Here is an 18,215-nt window from a genome sequence, read left to right as displayed (position 1 = left end):
TCTGTTCTGCTCAGCCATTGCTAAGGCCCTCATTTTGGCCACAGCAATTTGAGATCTGGAGGACAGCAGTGGTGATAATGAGAAAGCCAGGAAACGTGCTGAGCAGGGGAAGAGAAACCGGGATGAGTTTAGCCTTGGGAAGTAAAGATGGGGATGATAATGAGACAAGGCTGCTCCAAACAAAGTGAAGATTTCATGTTTGTCAGAAAGCAAGAAGCTGTGCTCCAGCAAGGAACAGACCTGTTCGGCATTAAAAATTTTGCTAATGAAAAGAATAGTTAAATATTTGGATTGATATGGGTACAGTGCAAGTCTACATCTTTGAGGACCTTTAAGTACGATAGTAAGTCCCTAACATATCAGATCAATAGCTGTGGAAGATGCTTTAACTTTTTTTTAAAATAATTATTTTTAAAAAATCCCACAAAGCCAGCCAAACCTTCTTTCTGGTTTTCTCCAGTTTCATCATATTGTGTGTTCATTCTGAAATAGAAATTTTAAAGCTGAATGCCAGGAATCTCACCGTATATATTGGCCTACTTCAGGATATGACATTCCAAACGAAAATGTAAAGTATTTCTGCACAAATGTTAAATCTCTCTTCAAATTTTAGTCACTTTTGGATTCGAATTTCAGGAAGGCATTTCTTTTGGAAGAGCATTAATAGTATTGGTTCCTGTTCATAAACCAGCATGTTTTAAAGGACCATTATGCAATGGTTTTTTGCCACACACTACAGCTTTGAAAGCAGAATTCTCCCTTGAAACAAAAGATTGTACTTAAAGGAAAAGCCAGCCATAAGTGTACTACCTTGAAGTCTGTTTTATTTCAAAATCGTATTTCCTGAAATTATTTCTTACGAGTTGAATGCAAATTTTCTGTAACATTTTTGTACTTCATATGTGTCCCTTCAAGAACAATAAAATAAAATTTAAAAATTTGCTTAATTAATGGCAAGTAGTCAAAGGTTTTGTCCCACTAAATCAGTTCAAATTTCTATTGTTAGTGTATTTGCATGTTATTCAACTAAGCAGACCTTCATTCTAGGTAGCACACAGTCTTTGTACATTCATCTGCTGAAGAGGCTCAAATGACTTAGATTTTTATAATGATCTAAGTCCTATCAATAATTTTAGCATAGTACTTTCTCCCATAAAAGGACTCTTTCACATAATTTCTAGACTTACTGTCAGAGAAGTTTCTATATTGTGAAATGCACTTAATGAAATTTTTAAAAAGGTTCATTTAGAAGGCAGTCCGTAAAACATCAGGCGTACAATAAATCCTATCTGTGAAGTTTTTTTATTATCATAGGAAAACCTGGTAAGGGAAATATGAGTGGACTAAAACTGAGTTATATTAGTTTTAAAGCAGAATACAACCATTTAGAGAGGACAAGAGGAAAAAAGAATGTTTTGTCAGGCTTTTTCTTCTTGTTGTTGTGGTTCCTTCATTGTTTTGTTTGAAAAATTTTTGGGGCTTTTTTAGGTTGGTGGTTTGTTTTTCTTTTTTTTCCCCCCACTTTGTCCTATGTTGTCATGTCATAATTAATTAACCTAGTGAAATTGCTTCATTGCATGTCTTATTAACCCTTCCTATGTTCATTCTCTCCTGACTAAAAAGCATAATCCGTTAGAATTTAACCCTGATGGCTTGAAGAAGGCTGCTGTTCAGAAAGCCCTAAAGGTAAAACTAATATAGTTGTCCATTTAAGGTCACAAAAGTAAATGGAAATGCACAAATGCCCGCAACACTTCTCTTCCAACAGTGGGTGGAACTTCTGTTACTAGATATACATTTAGTGCAATTCTGTTTTACTTAAATATGGTTTCAAGAACCGGTCAAGACATTGGTAAAATACTGCAATCTGTGGTAATTTGAATTTTAGATCAATTGAGTGGAGTATAGGCTGCTTTAGAAGACTGGGGTAAAATAAATAGTCCTGCGAACTTGTTTGAAGTGACTGAAGAACAAAGCTGACATGAAAGCTAAAACATCTTTTACACACTGAGTGATACTTGATTGGTCAACTGTGAGTGACTATCCAATAAAATCAAACTCTGTCTGACGTGTTTTGAAATAATCCTGTTTCCGCTAGGTGTTTTTAGAAGGCTTTACATATTTTTATCTAAATGCTTAATAAATTTAGCGCAGTTTTTCGATGGAAGGCGTAGAGTTGAGAGGCAAACTGGGAAGGCAGAAGCCGAGCTCTCCGCTGGAGGAGCTCGGACACAAGACAGTCTCTGATAGACTTTAAACAGCAGCTCTGTCTGTGGCAGGTGTTAGAGGTGCATTATGTGTGTGTACATATTGCTGCCCATTTAGCATGAATTAAAATTATATTTACATATAAGCAGAAGCAACAGGGTCTTTTTGTCAACTTCTGTAGTCTCATTGTTTTATGAAGAAAAGGGAATTTCAGGCACCTTTTTCTGTACAAAGAAAAAATGAAACAAATCTCACCTACCATCGTTAAACACCAGCAGTTGGAATGTAATCTGATTTTCTTTCTGTTCCTTAAACCTTTGTATTCTGTTGTCTTTGAGAGCTAAATATTTTCAATTAGAAATAATGAAAAAAAAGAAAGAAATGCAGCATTCATCCAAGAAAGGAGTGCTTTCTTAACAGCTTTTTTTCTAAAGGAAAGTATGGTCATAAGCAGCGTGTCACCTTAAAGTCAAGTAATATTTGTGGAAGTATGATGTCCAAAATGTAAGCTCAGATTCAAAAATACCTAAAACATGCACATTCTTAATGTCAAATATAAAGTATTTTAATCACTTGGTTGTAATTGTGACCTTACATGCATTAAGTAGATTTTAACTAACTTTCTGTTTACATACCTGATCTGCACAATTTCCTACATGGTAGAATTCAAAGGATATTATTAACCATGTATACTATATTTTCTAGGCCTTTTAAACTGCATTAACACCTGCTTGAGATGGTTAACTTTCATGTCTAACTTTTCTTTCTGACTTAAATTTTTGTTAGGTTAATTTAAAGTTTGTAAAACAAACATATAGTTGGGAATGTTCCTTTACATATATGATTTGTTTCTAAACTGATGTTTATTTTCGCAGTTTGATGTAATGCTATACACCTGGTGAGCAAGGCTCAGATATGGCAGATGGTTGATTCTCTAATAAAGAGTATTTGGTAAACTGTAGAAATATACATCAGGTACATTATAGTGCACTTTCTTTCTCCCCAAACCAAAAAGGGGGGGAATATCAATATTCTGATATTCTGTTCTGATATCACATCCAATTTAATACAACTGCTGCAATGTAAATACAGCCAGCTTCCTGACTTTGTGCTTTCTCCATATGTCCCATCTGCATGCAATTTTCATTTTGCAGTTTTAACTACCCTTCATTAGCTTTGGGGTTTGTAATGCTTATTAAAGGATAATCATTCAAAGAAAACAGAAAGGAGTCTAAACCTCCTGATTATTTGTTGTGCTTTGCTTCAGTGTATTTAGGTTAGTTGGATGCCTTCGTGTAAACATGTTCTTGAGTTACTAGCTAGTCTGCCATTCAAGCCTGTTGAATAAAATACTGAGAATAATAGATCAGCATAGAGTAGAATGCATAGGATTTGTATTTTTAAGATGCAGCCGTTTAAGTTTGGGAGGAGAGAGGTTTTGCTTTTTTCTGAAGGCAAAGTTTTTCTTTTTCGTTACCAGTCAGGAAAGAAAATAAACAGCAATCCCAACCCACTTGTTTTGCTGTCAGTTGGACACAAGGCACAGGAAAGTAAGGTAAGTTCCTACTCTTCATACTTATAGAATCATAGAACCATTTTGGTTGGAAAAGACCTTTACGATCAAATCCACCTGTCAGCCTAGCACTGTCAAGTCCACCCCTGAACCACATCCCTAAGAACCTCATCTCTAAACCACGTTCCTAGGAACCTCATCTGTGCGTCTTTTAAACCCCTCCAGGGATGGCGACTCAACTGCCTTGGCTCTGTCTACAAAGTCTTGGTGTCTCTGTGTGCTTGGCATTGGCCGTCAAGCCATTGAGCGTATCCAGTGTGCTAACAGTGACCACCAGAATTGAAATTGCCAACAAGAAGCCAAGAACTGACTGGGTGCTTACTCAGTTTGAACCGTCTATGAGTAGAGACCGGATTTTTAACTATTTGTAGATGACTTTCTACAGTAGGTTCTGATCTGCAACTAAGAATCCTACAGTAGTGATTGTATAAATAAGTGTGGGTAAACAGCAGGCTTCAAAATACTGATCAAGATTGGAAAATTTACAGAATCACAGAGTTATAGAAATGCCCAGGTCGAAAGGGACGACTGAAAACCATCTGCTTGAACCTCCTGTTTAAAGTAGGGCCTTAGATTAGCCAAAGTGCTGTGTTCCTCTCAGGAGCTTGTAGTTAAGCCAGGCTACTTTGTTGTTATGTCTGCTGCTTTTTCTGCTTTGATGGATGGAACACTTGTGTGCCTTGAGAAGATTGTTCTCTAGTACCCTTGAGCTTCTGTACCCTCCAAGGTAGGACACTCAGGGGATCCCTTCTGACAGTTCCTAGAGCAAGTTGAAATCTGCTTTTCTGAAGTCCAGAGCTTTTATTCTGCTACTTGTTTTCCTCATGCTCCTTAAGATCTTAAGTTCTGTGATCTTATAGTCACTGTAGCCAAGACAATATTCCTCATTCTTAAGTAGGAGATTCAGAAGAGCACCACTCCGAATCAACACATCCAATGATCGAGAACAACCGTAGCACAAGAGTGTTTTCCTAACACAAATTTTTAAATTGCTTGTGCACCTCTGTGCCGCTTTCCTAGAAAACAGTAGTTGAAGCTGTCAGTGAGAACCTGGTTCTGCAGACCTGAGACAGGTTGGTGTCATCTGAAGAAGGTGTGATCCATCTCCTTTTCCTCATGGGGTGGTCTGTTACAGATGCCTGTCATGAGGTCAGTCTTGATGGTGATCCCTCTGATTTTGACCCAAGGCATTTGACATACCTGTCGTCCATAACCAACCTCTGTGCCTTCAAATAGCTCTTTAAAATAAAATAGCAGTAGTGAAGTGATACCTAGATAGGTAGATGTATGTAACATGGGTATGTTTTGTTTTGTTTTTAAAGTAAAAGTGTCACTGAGCCAAAAGGAGAGGACATCTAATCTAGCGGCTTCATATCCTGCCAAAAATTGTCACAAAGCCTAAACCAGATCTTGTATATGGTCTTAATTTTGATACTTATTAGGGAATGGAGGTAGAAATTGAGGTCCTTTGTTCCTGGAGACAGCTTTTCTTGTGAGTGCTTTTTTCTCCCCTCTCCCCCTCCCCCCAATAGATGGGTTGCTGAAAGTAGGGAGATTTGGGAGTAAAAGACCTTGCATTTGTTTGTAGACTGGTGTGATGTAGAGGTTCTTTAGCAGGAGTTTTATGTACAGCAGCTTTAATGGAAAACATATTCTGTTACACGTCCTGTGTATAATTTTAGATGTGGTATTGTATCTGCCTTGGGTAGATCCCACTTGGCCTTTGTTTAAATGTGTCAGATTTCAGACGTTAATTTTTCAAAGCCAAAACGAAAAATGTCCTCAACTCTTGACACTGGCTTTATTAGACAAAAATGTTTTATAATTTTTATGCTTCCTGTCTCTAACTTTAGATTCGATACAAGACCAATGAACCAGTATGGGAGGAAAACTTCACTTTCTTTGTACACAATCCCAAAAGACAAGATCTTGAAGTTGAGGTATGTTGACTCACTCTCTTTAGATACCTTTATTTCTAAGACATTTCAGTAGTAACATTCAGATGTTACAGGCTGTTATGAAATGAGATTAAATATATTGTGAATGCTATTTAAAATTATACTTAAAGGGGTTTTTAAGACCAGGCTATGAAATGTTTATTTGCATTTACTACTAAAAGGAAGAAAGACTATAACCAGTCTCTCACCAGAAGAACATAGCTGATGTTTGCCTTACTTAACAAAACAAACCAATAAATTTATACCTGTTTTGAACCCTAACCATGTAGTTATTCGGTCAAGGGTCAGGTAGATGTAGCTGTGATGGCTGGTTTTCTGTCTTGCTTTTGCTGTAGAAGATACCGATGAAAAAACTAGGCATTGAGTATATTTGTTATTTCTTTCTTCAGTGCAAAGTAATCTTATGATCAGGGAAGTTTGGTTTAAGAACAAACTACATTCAATATTGTTTGGTTTTGTTTTTTTTTTTTTTAAATAAAACTGTCATTTCCTTTTCTTTCTCTGAATTCTTACAAAGCAGATGATACAAAATGACTTGGCTTCTGTGTTCCTTCAGGTGAGGGACGAGCAGCACCAGTGTTCTTTGGGGAACTTCAAGCTGCCTCTCAGCCAGTTGCTGGAGAGTGAAGATTTAACTATGCATCAGCGGTTCCACCTGAGCAACTCTGGTCCAAACAGCACTATAAACATGAAGATTGCACTCAGGGTACTCTGACTCTTTTTCCATTGTAAATATCTGAAAGCCTGTTTAAGACTATTGTGACTTCTGGTCTTCTAGCTTTATGAAGAAGATAGTATATTTCCTTTGGTGTCACAGTGCCAGGTGTCCTTAGTTGTGGCAGTGCTATCAAGTCCACAAAGGTAACTTCTAATTTCGATACATTCTATTTCAAAACCAGAGAATTCTCCAAACAAATCAGTAATCGGCTGCATTATAATTAAAACTGAGATTCCCCGTGGTTTGAGGTTCAGAAATCGCATTTGGAATCTGAATTCCTTCAAGTCTCTTATGACTCAGTAGGCTACAGATCAGTGAAATCACCTTTACCTTATAGAAATGGAACTGAGGTCATGATGGTTTAGAAAGAGTAAAGTTTATGGGGAAAGGAAATACCTTCACAGTACTAGAAAAAATCAAACCAGCTTTCAAGCATATTCAAGTTTTGAGGATGAAACTTGCATACCCGAAAATTGGTTTGTTTTTTTCCCCAGCTAAATTATTTGGTTTAATAAGGTACTGTATCTCTCTGCAAACAGTCAGACTTTTGTTAACTTCTGTTATTTGTTCCTTTCTAAAGCGTTTTCTTGCTTACTTGTCATCAATATGTGAAAATAACCTATAAAAGAAAAAATAAGTTAAATGAGTGAGAAAAACTCATGATGTAGGATTAAATGTCAAAATATTAGAAGAAAAACTGCTATAGAAGAGCTTTCCAGGTGGGTAGATCTGCCAAGTAAATAGCACTTGCACCAGAAGTGTGTTAAGTATGGGAAGGGAATAATGAGGAGAATAATTCTAAAAGAATGGAGAATTTCAAATTGCTTTAGAGTGCCACAGTTGCCGAAGAGAAGATGGAGCTGTGTTTTGCTCTGCAAAAGGTTTCCTACTTTAGAATGAATGAGTGTAAGTGTGAATATTTTTGGTCCTGCATTAGTGTCTGAACTTAACTTGTCACCAACCAGTGCTCTTGTAGAAACAAATTTGTTCCTGTTTTTTATACTGGAAAATAGTAATATTGTATGTATTTTTACTATATCTAGGTCCTTTCTCTTGAAAAGCAAGCAAGATCTCCAGATCATCAACACTCAGCCCAAGTAAAAAGGCCAACTCTTTCCAAAGATGCAAGAAAATCATCTTTTAAGCCTCAGGTTCCTGTCTCACCAGCACCTGATTCAAACAAAACAGTTCCAGCTTCCCCAGTGACTGATAGTGATAAAAAGACTGAGACAGCTGAAAAAAGTCAGCCTCCCAATGCCAGCCCGCAGTGGCCAACAGATCTCAGCCGAAGTTCCTCCAGTCTTCATGCCTCTAACTTCTCTTATTCTCCCAGCCACCTCTCAGTCAAAGAACCCACTCCCAGCATCGCCTCAGACATATCTCTGCCCATCGCCACGCAGGAGCTACGGCAAAGACTAAGGCAGCTTGAAAAGTACGGTGTTAATTACTTCTTTTTGGAATATTTCTCTAAGCTGATTTATAGAAAGTGTCATCAGTGCAGCCAAAAAAGAGTGCTTACTTTGCATTTCAGTAATATTTTTTCCTGTTGCAGTTTGAGCCTGGCATTTGAAGATTAGCCGTTGTGATCTTCTTCCCCTGGTACCTCAGTTAGACATATTCTGCAACCAGAAGTTACCTCACAATTGCAATGATCTCCAAGATAAAGTCCACCTTGTTCTCATAGCTACACTGTGTAGCGCAAAAAAGAGCGGCATGACAAGAGAGAAGGGTATTTTTCTGTAAAACATTAATCAGTTTCATGGCAATAGTTGCCCACCACTGAATCCTATTAGCATTAGTATTAAGCCAATTAAGCTGAATATAGCTGGTCTTTTTAAATTACTCAGAGGAATAGTTGACTATAAAGATTGTTAAATGGTCAGTTACTATTCCATTAATGGGGATTGCCGCAGCCATGCTTTCTTAAATTCTCTTTTTTTTTCACTTGCCTCGATGGGCAGCTATACTTACCAGCAATAAAGACAGCTGAGCAGCCAATCTGCTCTGAACAGGAGAATGGAAGCCATTAATTCCCTATTCATGTAGCTTTGTGAATCTAAGTAGAAAGATTTTTAGTTTTCATTTGAACCAATTCATCTTTATCAGAGTTCATACAATCAAAAGAGCAATATAGGTTGGAAGAAACCTCTGGAGTGCTGTCAGCCCTCTGCTCAAAGCAAACCCCACTTCAAAGTTCGATCAGGTTTCTTGGGCCTTGTCCAAATAAGCCAAATATCTCCAAGGATGGAGATTCTGTAAATTTTCTCAGCAATTCCAATGCTTAACCACTCCGCTGTGAAAATGTTTTGTTTTTTTTTTTTTTTTCCCTTGTTTCCAATAGGAGTTTATCTTGCTGCAACCTGACTGCAGCCTCTTGTTTTACTGTGTGCAGCCATGAGGAGTCTGTCTCAGTCTTCTCTATACTGTCTGGTTTTAGTGGTGAAAGGTTGCAGTTGAGTCTGTGTTGGCATTTGTACAAACCCTTTTCCTTCACCATCTGCTCATGTGTTCCAGTCCCTCATTTATCCTTATGGTCCTCTGCTGTCTTCACTTTGTCAGTCTCTTTTCTGGCCCAAAACTGGGTTAGATTTTGTTAATGATGATAAATGTTGAAATACTACTCCTTATTTAATACACAAATTTCATACCTTCTTATTTGAGAAGAGTGGTAAAGCTATGGTAAGGTCATCCTTTAATGCAGGCCCCATGTTTTTAGGTGCTCTGATTTTTATTTTTTATTTTTTTTTACTAAGAAAATACTGAACTGAAATGCTTTATTCCAGTTTTAAAGTGAGTAACTTGGGAAAAGTAATGGGGCATTCTGCAATCACTTTGTAGTAGGTACTCACACAAGAGAGATGCCCGTCCCTTGAGGATAAGATCTCCTTCGGGTGGCTGAGAAATGCCGAGCATGCCATGTTCTATCCTGTGTGAAACAGAAAATACTCATAGTCAGTTTACACACAATAAAATAAACATTTTATAGAGATGAGGGAGCTCTGCCATTCTTTGAAACACAAATTCTTAATCATAGTGGTTGCTTTTTATTAAGTGTAACCTGTATTTGTAAGTGTAAATTGATTTAAATCTTATTTTCAATGTGGCATAACCAACAGAAAAGTAAAATGGCTGTGTTTATACTGTGACTGGAGCTTTTAAGACAGTAAGCGGGTTTAAGTATCACTATTTTAAGCCAAGGATATTTATATTTTTACGTTAGAGAATTTAGAAAAGAACAAGCCGGTCTTCTAGTTGCTTCCTGGCCATAGGAAAGAGTGGCCCATCACTGAGGTTTTCAGTGTATTTTGCACCATTACTCTTTGCAGTTTCCTAGATACTGCTTTAGTGTTTGTTGCAGGGTAAGCAAGTTCTTTACTGATCATGGTTTTCAGAGTACCGAAGCTGACAAGACAAGAATACCTCACTTATTTTGGAGAGTCCAGCTGTTGGGCAAGGAACTGGAGTATGAGAAACCGATGAAGATATGCTCACATGCTAACGTGCTCTCTTCTTTCACATTGATCTAGCCAGAAGTTAAATAGATAACACATAATTTTTGGGAAAACTCAGCATATATTTCAGTTAGGTCTTAGTTTAAATATGTGTTTTAAAAAACTAAGGATAGTGTTGTACTTTTTCCTGCAGTGGAACAACTCTGGGGCAGTCTCCGTTAGGACAGATTCAGCTAACGATTCGTCATAGTTCACAAAGGAACAAACTGATTGTGGTAGTGCATTCCTGCAGGTGAGCATAAAATACCCAATTTCATTTCTGCGCATATTGCTTTGTAAACGTTGTCATATCTTGAATTATCCTCATAATTTGGTTGTCTGGATGATCTTTGTTATTTTTAAAATAACATGCTAATTGTAATTAATTGTATAAATACACAAACACTCAGAGCTATACTCAGAATCAGTAAAAACTTCAAAAATTTTGCTCTGATTTTTGTATTTGTCTATTACGCTTCTGTCATTTTAAATGAAAATGGCACATAGATTTTTATCAGCAGTGTCCAAAGGCTGACTCTAAGAGACTGAATTTTGCGTGGAATGACAAAAACACATGATTTTTTGAAAGCCGTATCTAAACTTCTAGTGGGAATTTAAGAAACATTGCATTCCCACCTCTGCTGTCTGCTGACCGTTTATCTGATCTTATGCAAGTCCCTGCTTGGCGTTTTTTGAGGTTTTTTTACCACTGCTGTTAGCTATGGGCTGTATCCTGCATATCATGCTGTGTGCAGGGTATCCCACAACAGATTCATGTACTAAATTGATAGTAGTGTAGAAACTGATATTCAGCAATGTCTCGTTTATTTTTTAAGTGTTTTTCCTTGTTTTTCACTGGTTACAGAAATCTAATAGCATTTTCAGAAGAAGGATCTGATCCTTACGTGCGAATGTATTTGTTGCCTGACAAGAGACGATCAGGAAGAAGAAAAACACATGTATCAAAGAAGACATTAAACCCAGTTTTCGATCAAATGTATGTTCTAAACTGTGTATAGTGGTTTTCTATCATGTAATTTCAAAGCTGTCAAATCAAGGTTTCTCAGCTTACCTGAATGAATGAGCTGTTGCAACTCCTGGTTGTCCCCACCAGGCTTGGTCATACCTTTCTCTTCTGCTCTAACAGCTCTTCCTATCCTTCTATTCCTTCTGATCACTATAGCCCATCTTACTCTGTTACCAGCCACTTTTCTCTTGTTTTCTCTCTTGCTCTGCGCTGGTTCCGTCCCCATCGTGCTGGTAGTTGGGAAGCAGCGTGCACTCAAGTGCCTTTGAGCTGGGCGATGCTGTGGGGATCCATCCCGTCCTGCCAGGACGCTCGTCGGCTCTGACAGGCCCATCGCCTGCCTGACAATGCTGCCACATCTGTGCATCATCACATCACCCAGTCCCTCTACTTGGTGGCACTTCTCAGCATCCAGGGAGTCAGGAAATTTCCCCATAGTTTATACCCTGGTCCAGAGGCTGGAAGTTGTGCAAGCTTGTGCAACGTTACATTGCGTAAAAATCCTTATCTTTGCACTCAGCTGTCTGGTGGTAGTTTCCCTCAGACCTGTGCCCCTTCCTCCCTCACCCATCACTTAACAATAAAGATCTTTCTCTACAGACAGAAACTTAATTTGGGGAAAAAACCACTTCGGTCCATTCTGTCCAGGTGAAATCTGTAAGCATTAGTTAGAGGCTCTGGTAGGTTTTCCTGGTACGGTAGCTCTTTCCTGTTTATTGCACGTAACAGATTTGTTTACTGTGCCTTTCCAAGTAAAATGTATTACAAAGTAATAAAGCTGTTTAAGAATCGTAGTGAGAGATAGATGTAGATTGTGGTCTGATCTTGCCCTCGCTTTCTCGAAGTTTCAGATCTAGAACGAAAAGGAGCCAAGGTTCTAGAGGACCAGGGATCAGTAACACTGACCAGTCTTTCCCTTTTGGAGAACAGTGATACGGAGCATCAAGATAGTAGGATTCCCCATTCTCTTTCTCTGTACAGTCAGCGTTTGACCTTTTCCTTGTTTTGTTTTGTTTGGGTTTTGTTTTGTTTTACCAGTGGCTTCTAGAGACCAAAGTTAACAGAATTCTTAAACATTTGACGTTCACATTGATCATAGTATTGAAGAAAAATTTCAGGCAAAACATGGAGATTTTTTTCTTCATTTATCTCAGACCTCATTTGGTGGGGGGAGGGAGGTGGTTTGGTTATGATTTGAATTGTCGTTTAGCTGTAGGAACTGAACTTGCACTTCAGGTACAAAATTCTCTCTAAAGCATCATTTTGCCTGTCAGATTTGATTTCAGTGTTTCCCTCCCTGAAGTGCAGAGAAGAACACTAGATGTAGCAGTGAAGAACAGTGGTGGTTTCTTGTCCAAAGATAAAGGGCTGCTTGGCAAAGTAAGTTGACAACAAGCAAATTCTGTTAATAAAGCATGTTATTATGTAAGACTAAAATCCTCTCGTGAGATGAGATTATTAGCGTTGATTGAAGCACCCGATTCAGGTACAAAGCTTTTAAAAATGATAGATGGCTTAGATGTCAGACTTCAGTAAAGGAAGGAACAAACTGCAGAGACAGATGTCAAAAGCTGAGGCAGTGATCTCTTCTAGGAAAGGCTAAGTTCTGAGGCTCTCAGTAACAAAAGAAACCTGCATGTCAGACTTAATCATGCAGTCGGAAGAAGAAAATAACTAGGAGAAAACAGGTGGTATCTCAGAAAATGTTCAGACAAAACTGGAAGGAGAAGCTAGAGTACTTAGAGAAGCAGACAGAACAAATGTATGTTTAGTAATTAAAATTCCAGATTGTAACATCCATGAGAAAGAACTGCTACTGGAGACATTCCCAATGCCAGAACCAGCTTCACTGTTCTGTAGGCGCTCATTAAATCACTTTATTTCCTACACATGCGATTTGGAGCATGGAAAAGGAATAGTAATTCCTACACCCTTGCAAATTTACACGTTAGAGCTCTGTAAAGAGGATGAGAGATACCAGAATTGTGGCCAGTTCATGGGCAACGCTGTTCCTAATTTTCCTGTTTAGCAGGAAGGCTGTCGGCGTAAACAAGTCAGCTGATTGCCATTGTCAGGGCCTGCCGTGTTCAGAATTTAAGCCCGTGAGGTGCTCTGGGGACCTATCACTAAAGGGTATAGATTTTTAGGTTAAAAACAGCAACTTGAAACTTTACTACAGGCCCAGCAGATAGCTAGGATGACAAGGATGTAAAATATATTGTTTGTTAATGGCATCACTTACACTGTAGTTTACAGGATTGTCAGATTTGATCTTCAAAAGACAAAGAATGAAAGGCAGACATAATGCATTGATCGCTAATTTAACTTTCCAATTTAACTTTCCACAGGTATTAATACCTCTGGCATCTGAAGAACTTGCTAAAGGCTGGACCCAGTGGTAAGTATATTTCCTTTAATAATAATAATACTACATACTAATAACTGGGGTGCTAGTAATAGTTTTAATATTACATGCTAAATGTAATTTTTTTTTTTTCAGGTATGATTTAACAGAAGATGGTACAAGGCCACATGGTGCAAGTTAGGCCTGTGGATACTGGGAATTCACCACGCAGAATTTTGCCAACCTTTATATATTTTTAAAGTGTTCTTCTCACAGATGTACCAATATTATTTTTATAGCTTTACTGATTTCATTCTTAGACACATCCCAAATAATTTTATAACACTTGGCCATTTTATGTAGACATAGCCTTTCTCATTGTTAAACTTTGTATTTTAATTTGCAAAACCATTTTACATGTTACTGTCATGTGCAATAGTACAGTAAAGTAACATTTTGTGTTTAAATTTATGATGGCTGTACCTATTAGAAAGTGAAAAGATTATGTTCTGCTGTTTTCTTGCCTTGTTTTATATCTCACCAAGGTATACTGTACCATGTAAATATATACTATTTTTTTATAATTCTTTCCTGCTGGTTTGAATTCAGAAGAAAATTAGAAAGGTATAGATATTTTCTTGTAAATGCATGTTAATTTCTTCAGATGAGTCTCTTTTGTCTTTGCAGCACAATGGTCTTAATCATTTTGTGATATTCTTCAAAAACAAACTGCAGAAGAACCTTTTTACTTTATTGTGTTCCTAGCCCACTGTGGCTAGCTTAAAATGTACAAACCAATGACATTTTAATATTTATATGTAAATGTATTATTGAAAGATCATGCTATAGAATATTATAAACAAAAAAGAGAATTCTATAAAGATTGTATAAATAGAGGATGAGGTCCATAAACAGAGGATGAGGTCCATTAATCACAGTTTCTAAATCTGCGTTTTCAGTTAATGGAGCGAACATATCAAACAGTACAGTTTTATTATACAGGTTCACTTGGATTTTGTTATTTATTCCAGTACTCTGTAGTACTAGACATGTGACCTTTCAAAGGTATGAGGACATGGATTTTTTTTTTGTAATATAAACAAAATCTCTGACCACTTAGAACTGTCTTTACTGCCACGTTTCACCAATTTAAAAGGTATACAAATCAGCTTGCAATGTAAGTTCATATCGTAGGCATACATACAAGTCATATTTTATTACACAAAACTATGCTAAATAGTATATTATGCTATACGTTCTGTAATACTCAAATGGAACACCAATAGGTAAGAGAGTGTGAAACTGAGTTGAAACTGTCTTTACAGTTGCTTTGTTGCTACTTAGTGTGTTTGTTGGATGTAGGAAATGCAATTCAGTGGTCCACGCCAGGTTCTTGAGGAATCCTGGCATTCTGCTGGGTATCGCCACAGCTGCTGCGAGGCCGTGGCAATTAGCACAAACCGATAAAAGGAGACAGTTGAGAGTTGAAGTGAGAGTGTCAGCCTAAACAGCTGAGCTCATAACTCTAATTTTATGAACTATGGGAATTTTTTTTGTAATTCAGAATTGATTTTTCTTTTTCTGGTAAGTTTTCTCAGACTGTTATAAAAATGTGCATTAAGAATCCAAGAGAACAGTTCAGCTCTTTCAGAGCCAACGCCCTCATTCTTGGATAAGTATGCAATTAGACAGAGAAAGGATATTATTTAGCTAAGATTCTAGAATGATCTCTCAGCCAAGAAAGAATTTCAAAGCAGAATAATAAACTCCTGAAATTAGCTTTATTGTAAGACTACTGACAGAACCTTAATTCTAGATGTAGAATATGCCTACGTTACTAGATGTACCAAAGTGCCTACCATACATGTAGCTTTTTGTCTTTTTCAAGTTTAAGAATTAACTCATTTCAGTTTGTCTAAATTCAGTTTAACGTGAACATTTGTCATGGATGTGTGTGACATGCACACATACACCTCTATACAGTGATGATGTTCTTATCGCCACATTTTATACAAGGCAATTTTAGCAAACAAACTTAAATTGTAAATTTTGCTGCTGTTATTTTCTGATGGACTCGGCGATAGAGAGGTTCTTCGTAAGAAATCATTTCCATTTGAAGGCTTCACTCTATATTGGAATGTATGACTATATACATACACTCATCTGTTCATTCAGAATGTAATATATTATGAAATACATATTTTCTTTGCTAGTTCTTCGTTAAAATGTTAAGAATGGAAAGACATAGAATTATTGTTAATGTAATGAAAATGCAGGAAGTGAAAGCTGATCTAAATAAAGGAGTTCTGAGTGCAGCAGTTCAGCATAATTGTCTTTTTCCTTGGTTCAGCCCAAGGTAGAAGGACTTTTGCTGTTCATCTTGGCCAGTGACTCCTCAGAGTTTGATCCATAGCCAACAAATGGGCTGTTTGAATGATGTGGTGTTTCAAGTCAAAGTGAAGTCTGGGAACACATGTTAGAAGACTCTGCACTTATTGTAATTCAGTAAGAGTAATTCCTATTGACTGTAATCAGCCCCGGATGCCAGACTCTTTAGAAATGTTCTCTTGAGCGAATTTGGATCAGAATATGAGTGCCTAGATGAGATTGATTCTTTTGATAGTGGAAACAAACCTCTGTATCATAGTTACCAACTTCTGGTGGTTCCATTCATATGGAAGTAGGAAGGACAAACACCACTTTCCTATGGGTTAAATTGCACCTCATTATCAAGTCAATGTATTCAATATCAACTGATAGCTTTTCATATAGTTCTTGTTTATCCTGTGCCTTAAAAATATGAACATACTAAGATATTTAAGAAATGGCTAAAAATAAGCTTTGTTACCTGTATGTACCAACACATGTTCTCTACTGTTGAAACTGTTTTTAGATTTACTCTGCTTCACTGACGAGAAAACCAGCTTTCTTAATTATAGCAGTGGTATAACGCAAACTCAAATCAGCATGCATATCACTTGGATTTGGATTTAAAGAATTTTCATTTTCTGTCTTGAATCTTTTATCAGAGCTGCAGCAAATGGTGAGAGTTGAAATGAGAACAAAGGGTAATCGATTTTGTACAGATTGCCTTTTTAGCTCATGTAATTCTACATAATGATGCATGTATTTATTCAATAAATGGTTCATATGGAATCAGTGTGTTGCTTCCCTTTACACACACGTGTTCACTTTTCCCCTCTTTTGCATATCCCTGTCCTAATTAGTAATACGATGAGGTGATTTTTTTAAATAGTCATGTGTGCTGACTATTATTTGCTGTAAGGTGTGTGGGCAAATTTGGGGGTTTTCCATGAAAGAAAGAGGAGTACAGGAGACGTACAGGCTACTTCACGGAGGAATTCCTTGCTTGTTGCTCTGGAACTAATTCACACTTAAGAATTAGTAGATCCTTTGTTCAACTTAAGTGTCTAAAATTTTTTTCTCTTAAAATGATTAATTGAACAAACTGTCATGATTCTAGCACTTAGCAGTTGTCATGAATTATGTGTTCAAAAGGACCTAAAGCTGATTGAAATTGCCTTTGATTTAGAACCAGCAGATGTTTTAGTGTGGCAATCTTTCCTGTCCTTCTACCTGAGTGGTAAGGCAGATATTGAGACAAAATACAACCAAGTACTTCATAAATAAGAAAATGGGTACTGGATCCTTTATCTATTACAGAAAAACAGCCATAGAAATTATGATGCTTGCATTAAACATTAATTTCTAATTAATTATGATACCTCTTCCCTTAAGCAGCTACAATTCATCTGAATTCCTAATAGTCAGTTTTCATCAGCCATAAATAAAAGTTGCAGAAGTTCATCACCCAGTTACCCCACTGGATAATCTTTATTGACACTAAAGGGAGATATCTCCCTTTTCTAGCAGAATAAAGGGCTTCTGCTAATCCACGGGAAGGCACATAGAGTCTAGTAAAAGCAATGCCCATTTTCCTGCCGCCCTCACGCAAGGTGTTTCTGGACGGCACGCTTCCCAGCAGTGCCGGTGCTGACTGGGTGGCTGCATCTTCCAGACCTGAATCAAAATCGAACCTTCCATTCGGTCCCACAAGACAGGTGGTAACTGGATCAGCACCTGCAAAAGAACACTGCCTGCGTATTCACAGGTTCTTCTTGGAGAGGAGAAATAATTGTGCGAGACACTCCTCCAGATGGATTTGGTATTAATTTGATAGGCTCAGCCAAGCCTAAACTTTTTCTTAATATTTGCCAGCTGGTTTGGGCCATCATTTAATTCATCCAGTCTCCATCCAAGAGCAGTATTTGTCAATACAGTCACCAACATGGTTATTTTGGGTATTCTCTCAGGCAAGAGCTGAATACAAAATTGGTTCCCTATGAGGTTTCTGTTTTAATCATATATATTCTCCCCCAAACTTACTCTGAATGTTGGATGGTACCTTTGATATTTTGTAGAAAGAACCAAAACTTCAGATACTCCTAGGCCTGCTTGTGGCTGTAGCTGAAAGACTCCGAGTATTTAATCACAAATGGTATTTTTATACATCTTAACAAAGTGTCCAACTTTATGTGCTCTCCTGCTGATTTCTAAGGCTGTCAGGCTCTCACCAATGTTCTCAGCTACTTTCTGAAAATACTTTTATTTGAAAAATGCAAAGCAGCTAAAGTAAAAAACCCACTTGTATTTCTCTCAGTGTTCTGCAGTGAATGTAGCTGCCAGATGAGATGGCAGCACTGGGAGCAGAGCTGTCTCATTTGTATTCATGTGACAGAGATGATGCTCTCTGTTCTCCCCGTCTGCAGGGAGCACTGCTTGCCAGTCACCTCCACTGGAATCCAATTTGATCACACCACCGCATCGCTGTTTCCTCAGATGTTATCAAAGTGAACCAACCTGTCTTCCTCTGTT

At 37.6% G+C, this 18,215-nt stretch overlaps 1 protein-coding gene across 3 annotated transcripts in view; it reads left to right on the top strand.

The window, feature by feature from the left end:
* Positions 1-16,475, top strand: part of ESYT2 (extended synaptotagmin 2) — an 85,241-nt gene extending 68,766 nt beyond the window's left edge. For 2 of the 3 annotated variants that reach the window (XM_065627830.1, XM_065627829.1), the window contains 9 exons: positions 3,689-3,763; positions 5,635-5,721; positions 6,296-6,445; positions 7,501-7,889; positions 10,103-10,201; positions 10,814-10,945; positions 12,250-12,355; positions 13,324-13,373; positions 13,476-16,475. In XM_065627830.1, coding sequence (XP_065483902.1) covers positions 3,689-3,763; positions 5,635-5,721; positions 6,296-6,445; positions 7,501-7,889; positions 10,103-10,201; positions 10,814-10,945; positions 12,250-12,355; positions 13,324-13,373; positions 13,476-13,521 — 1,134 coding nt within the window. In that variant the 3' untranslated portion in view covers positions 13,522-16,475. Of the gene's footprint in view, positions 1-1,623; positions 1,687-3,688; positions 3,764-5,634; positions 5,722-6,295; positions 6,446-7,500; positions 7,890-10,102; positions 10,202-10,813; positions 10,946-12,249; positions 12,356-13,323; positions 13,374-13,475 lie in introns of all 3 variants that reach the window. The other variant, XM_065627831.1, reaches the window with a different exon arrangement.
* Positions 16,476-18,215: the final 1,740 nt, after the last annotated feature.

This window comes from Caloenas nicobarica, chromosome 2, assembly GCF_036013445.1.
Source record: "Caloenas nicobarica isolate bCalNic1 chromosome 2, bCalNic1.hap1, whole genome shotgun sequence".
Classification (NCBI taxonomy): domain Eukaryota; kingdom Metazoa; phylum Chordata; class Aves; order Columbiformes; family Columbidae; genus Caloenas; species Caloenas nicobarica.
The sequence above is the reverse complement of the archived record's forward strand: the minus strand, read 5'-3'. Positions and strand labels throughout refer to the sequence as shown.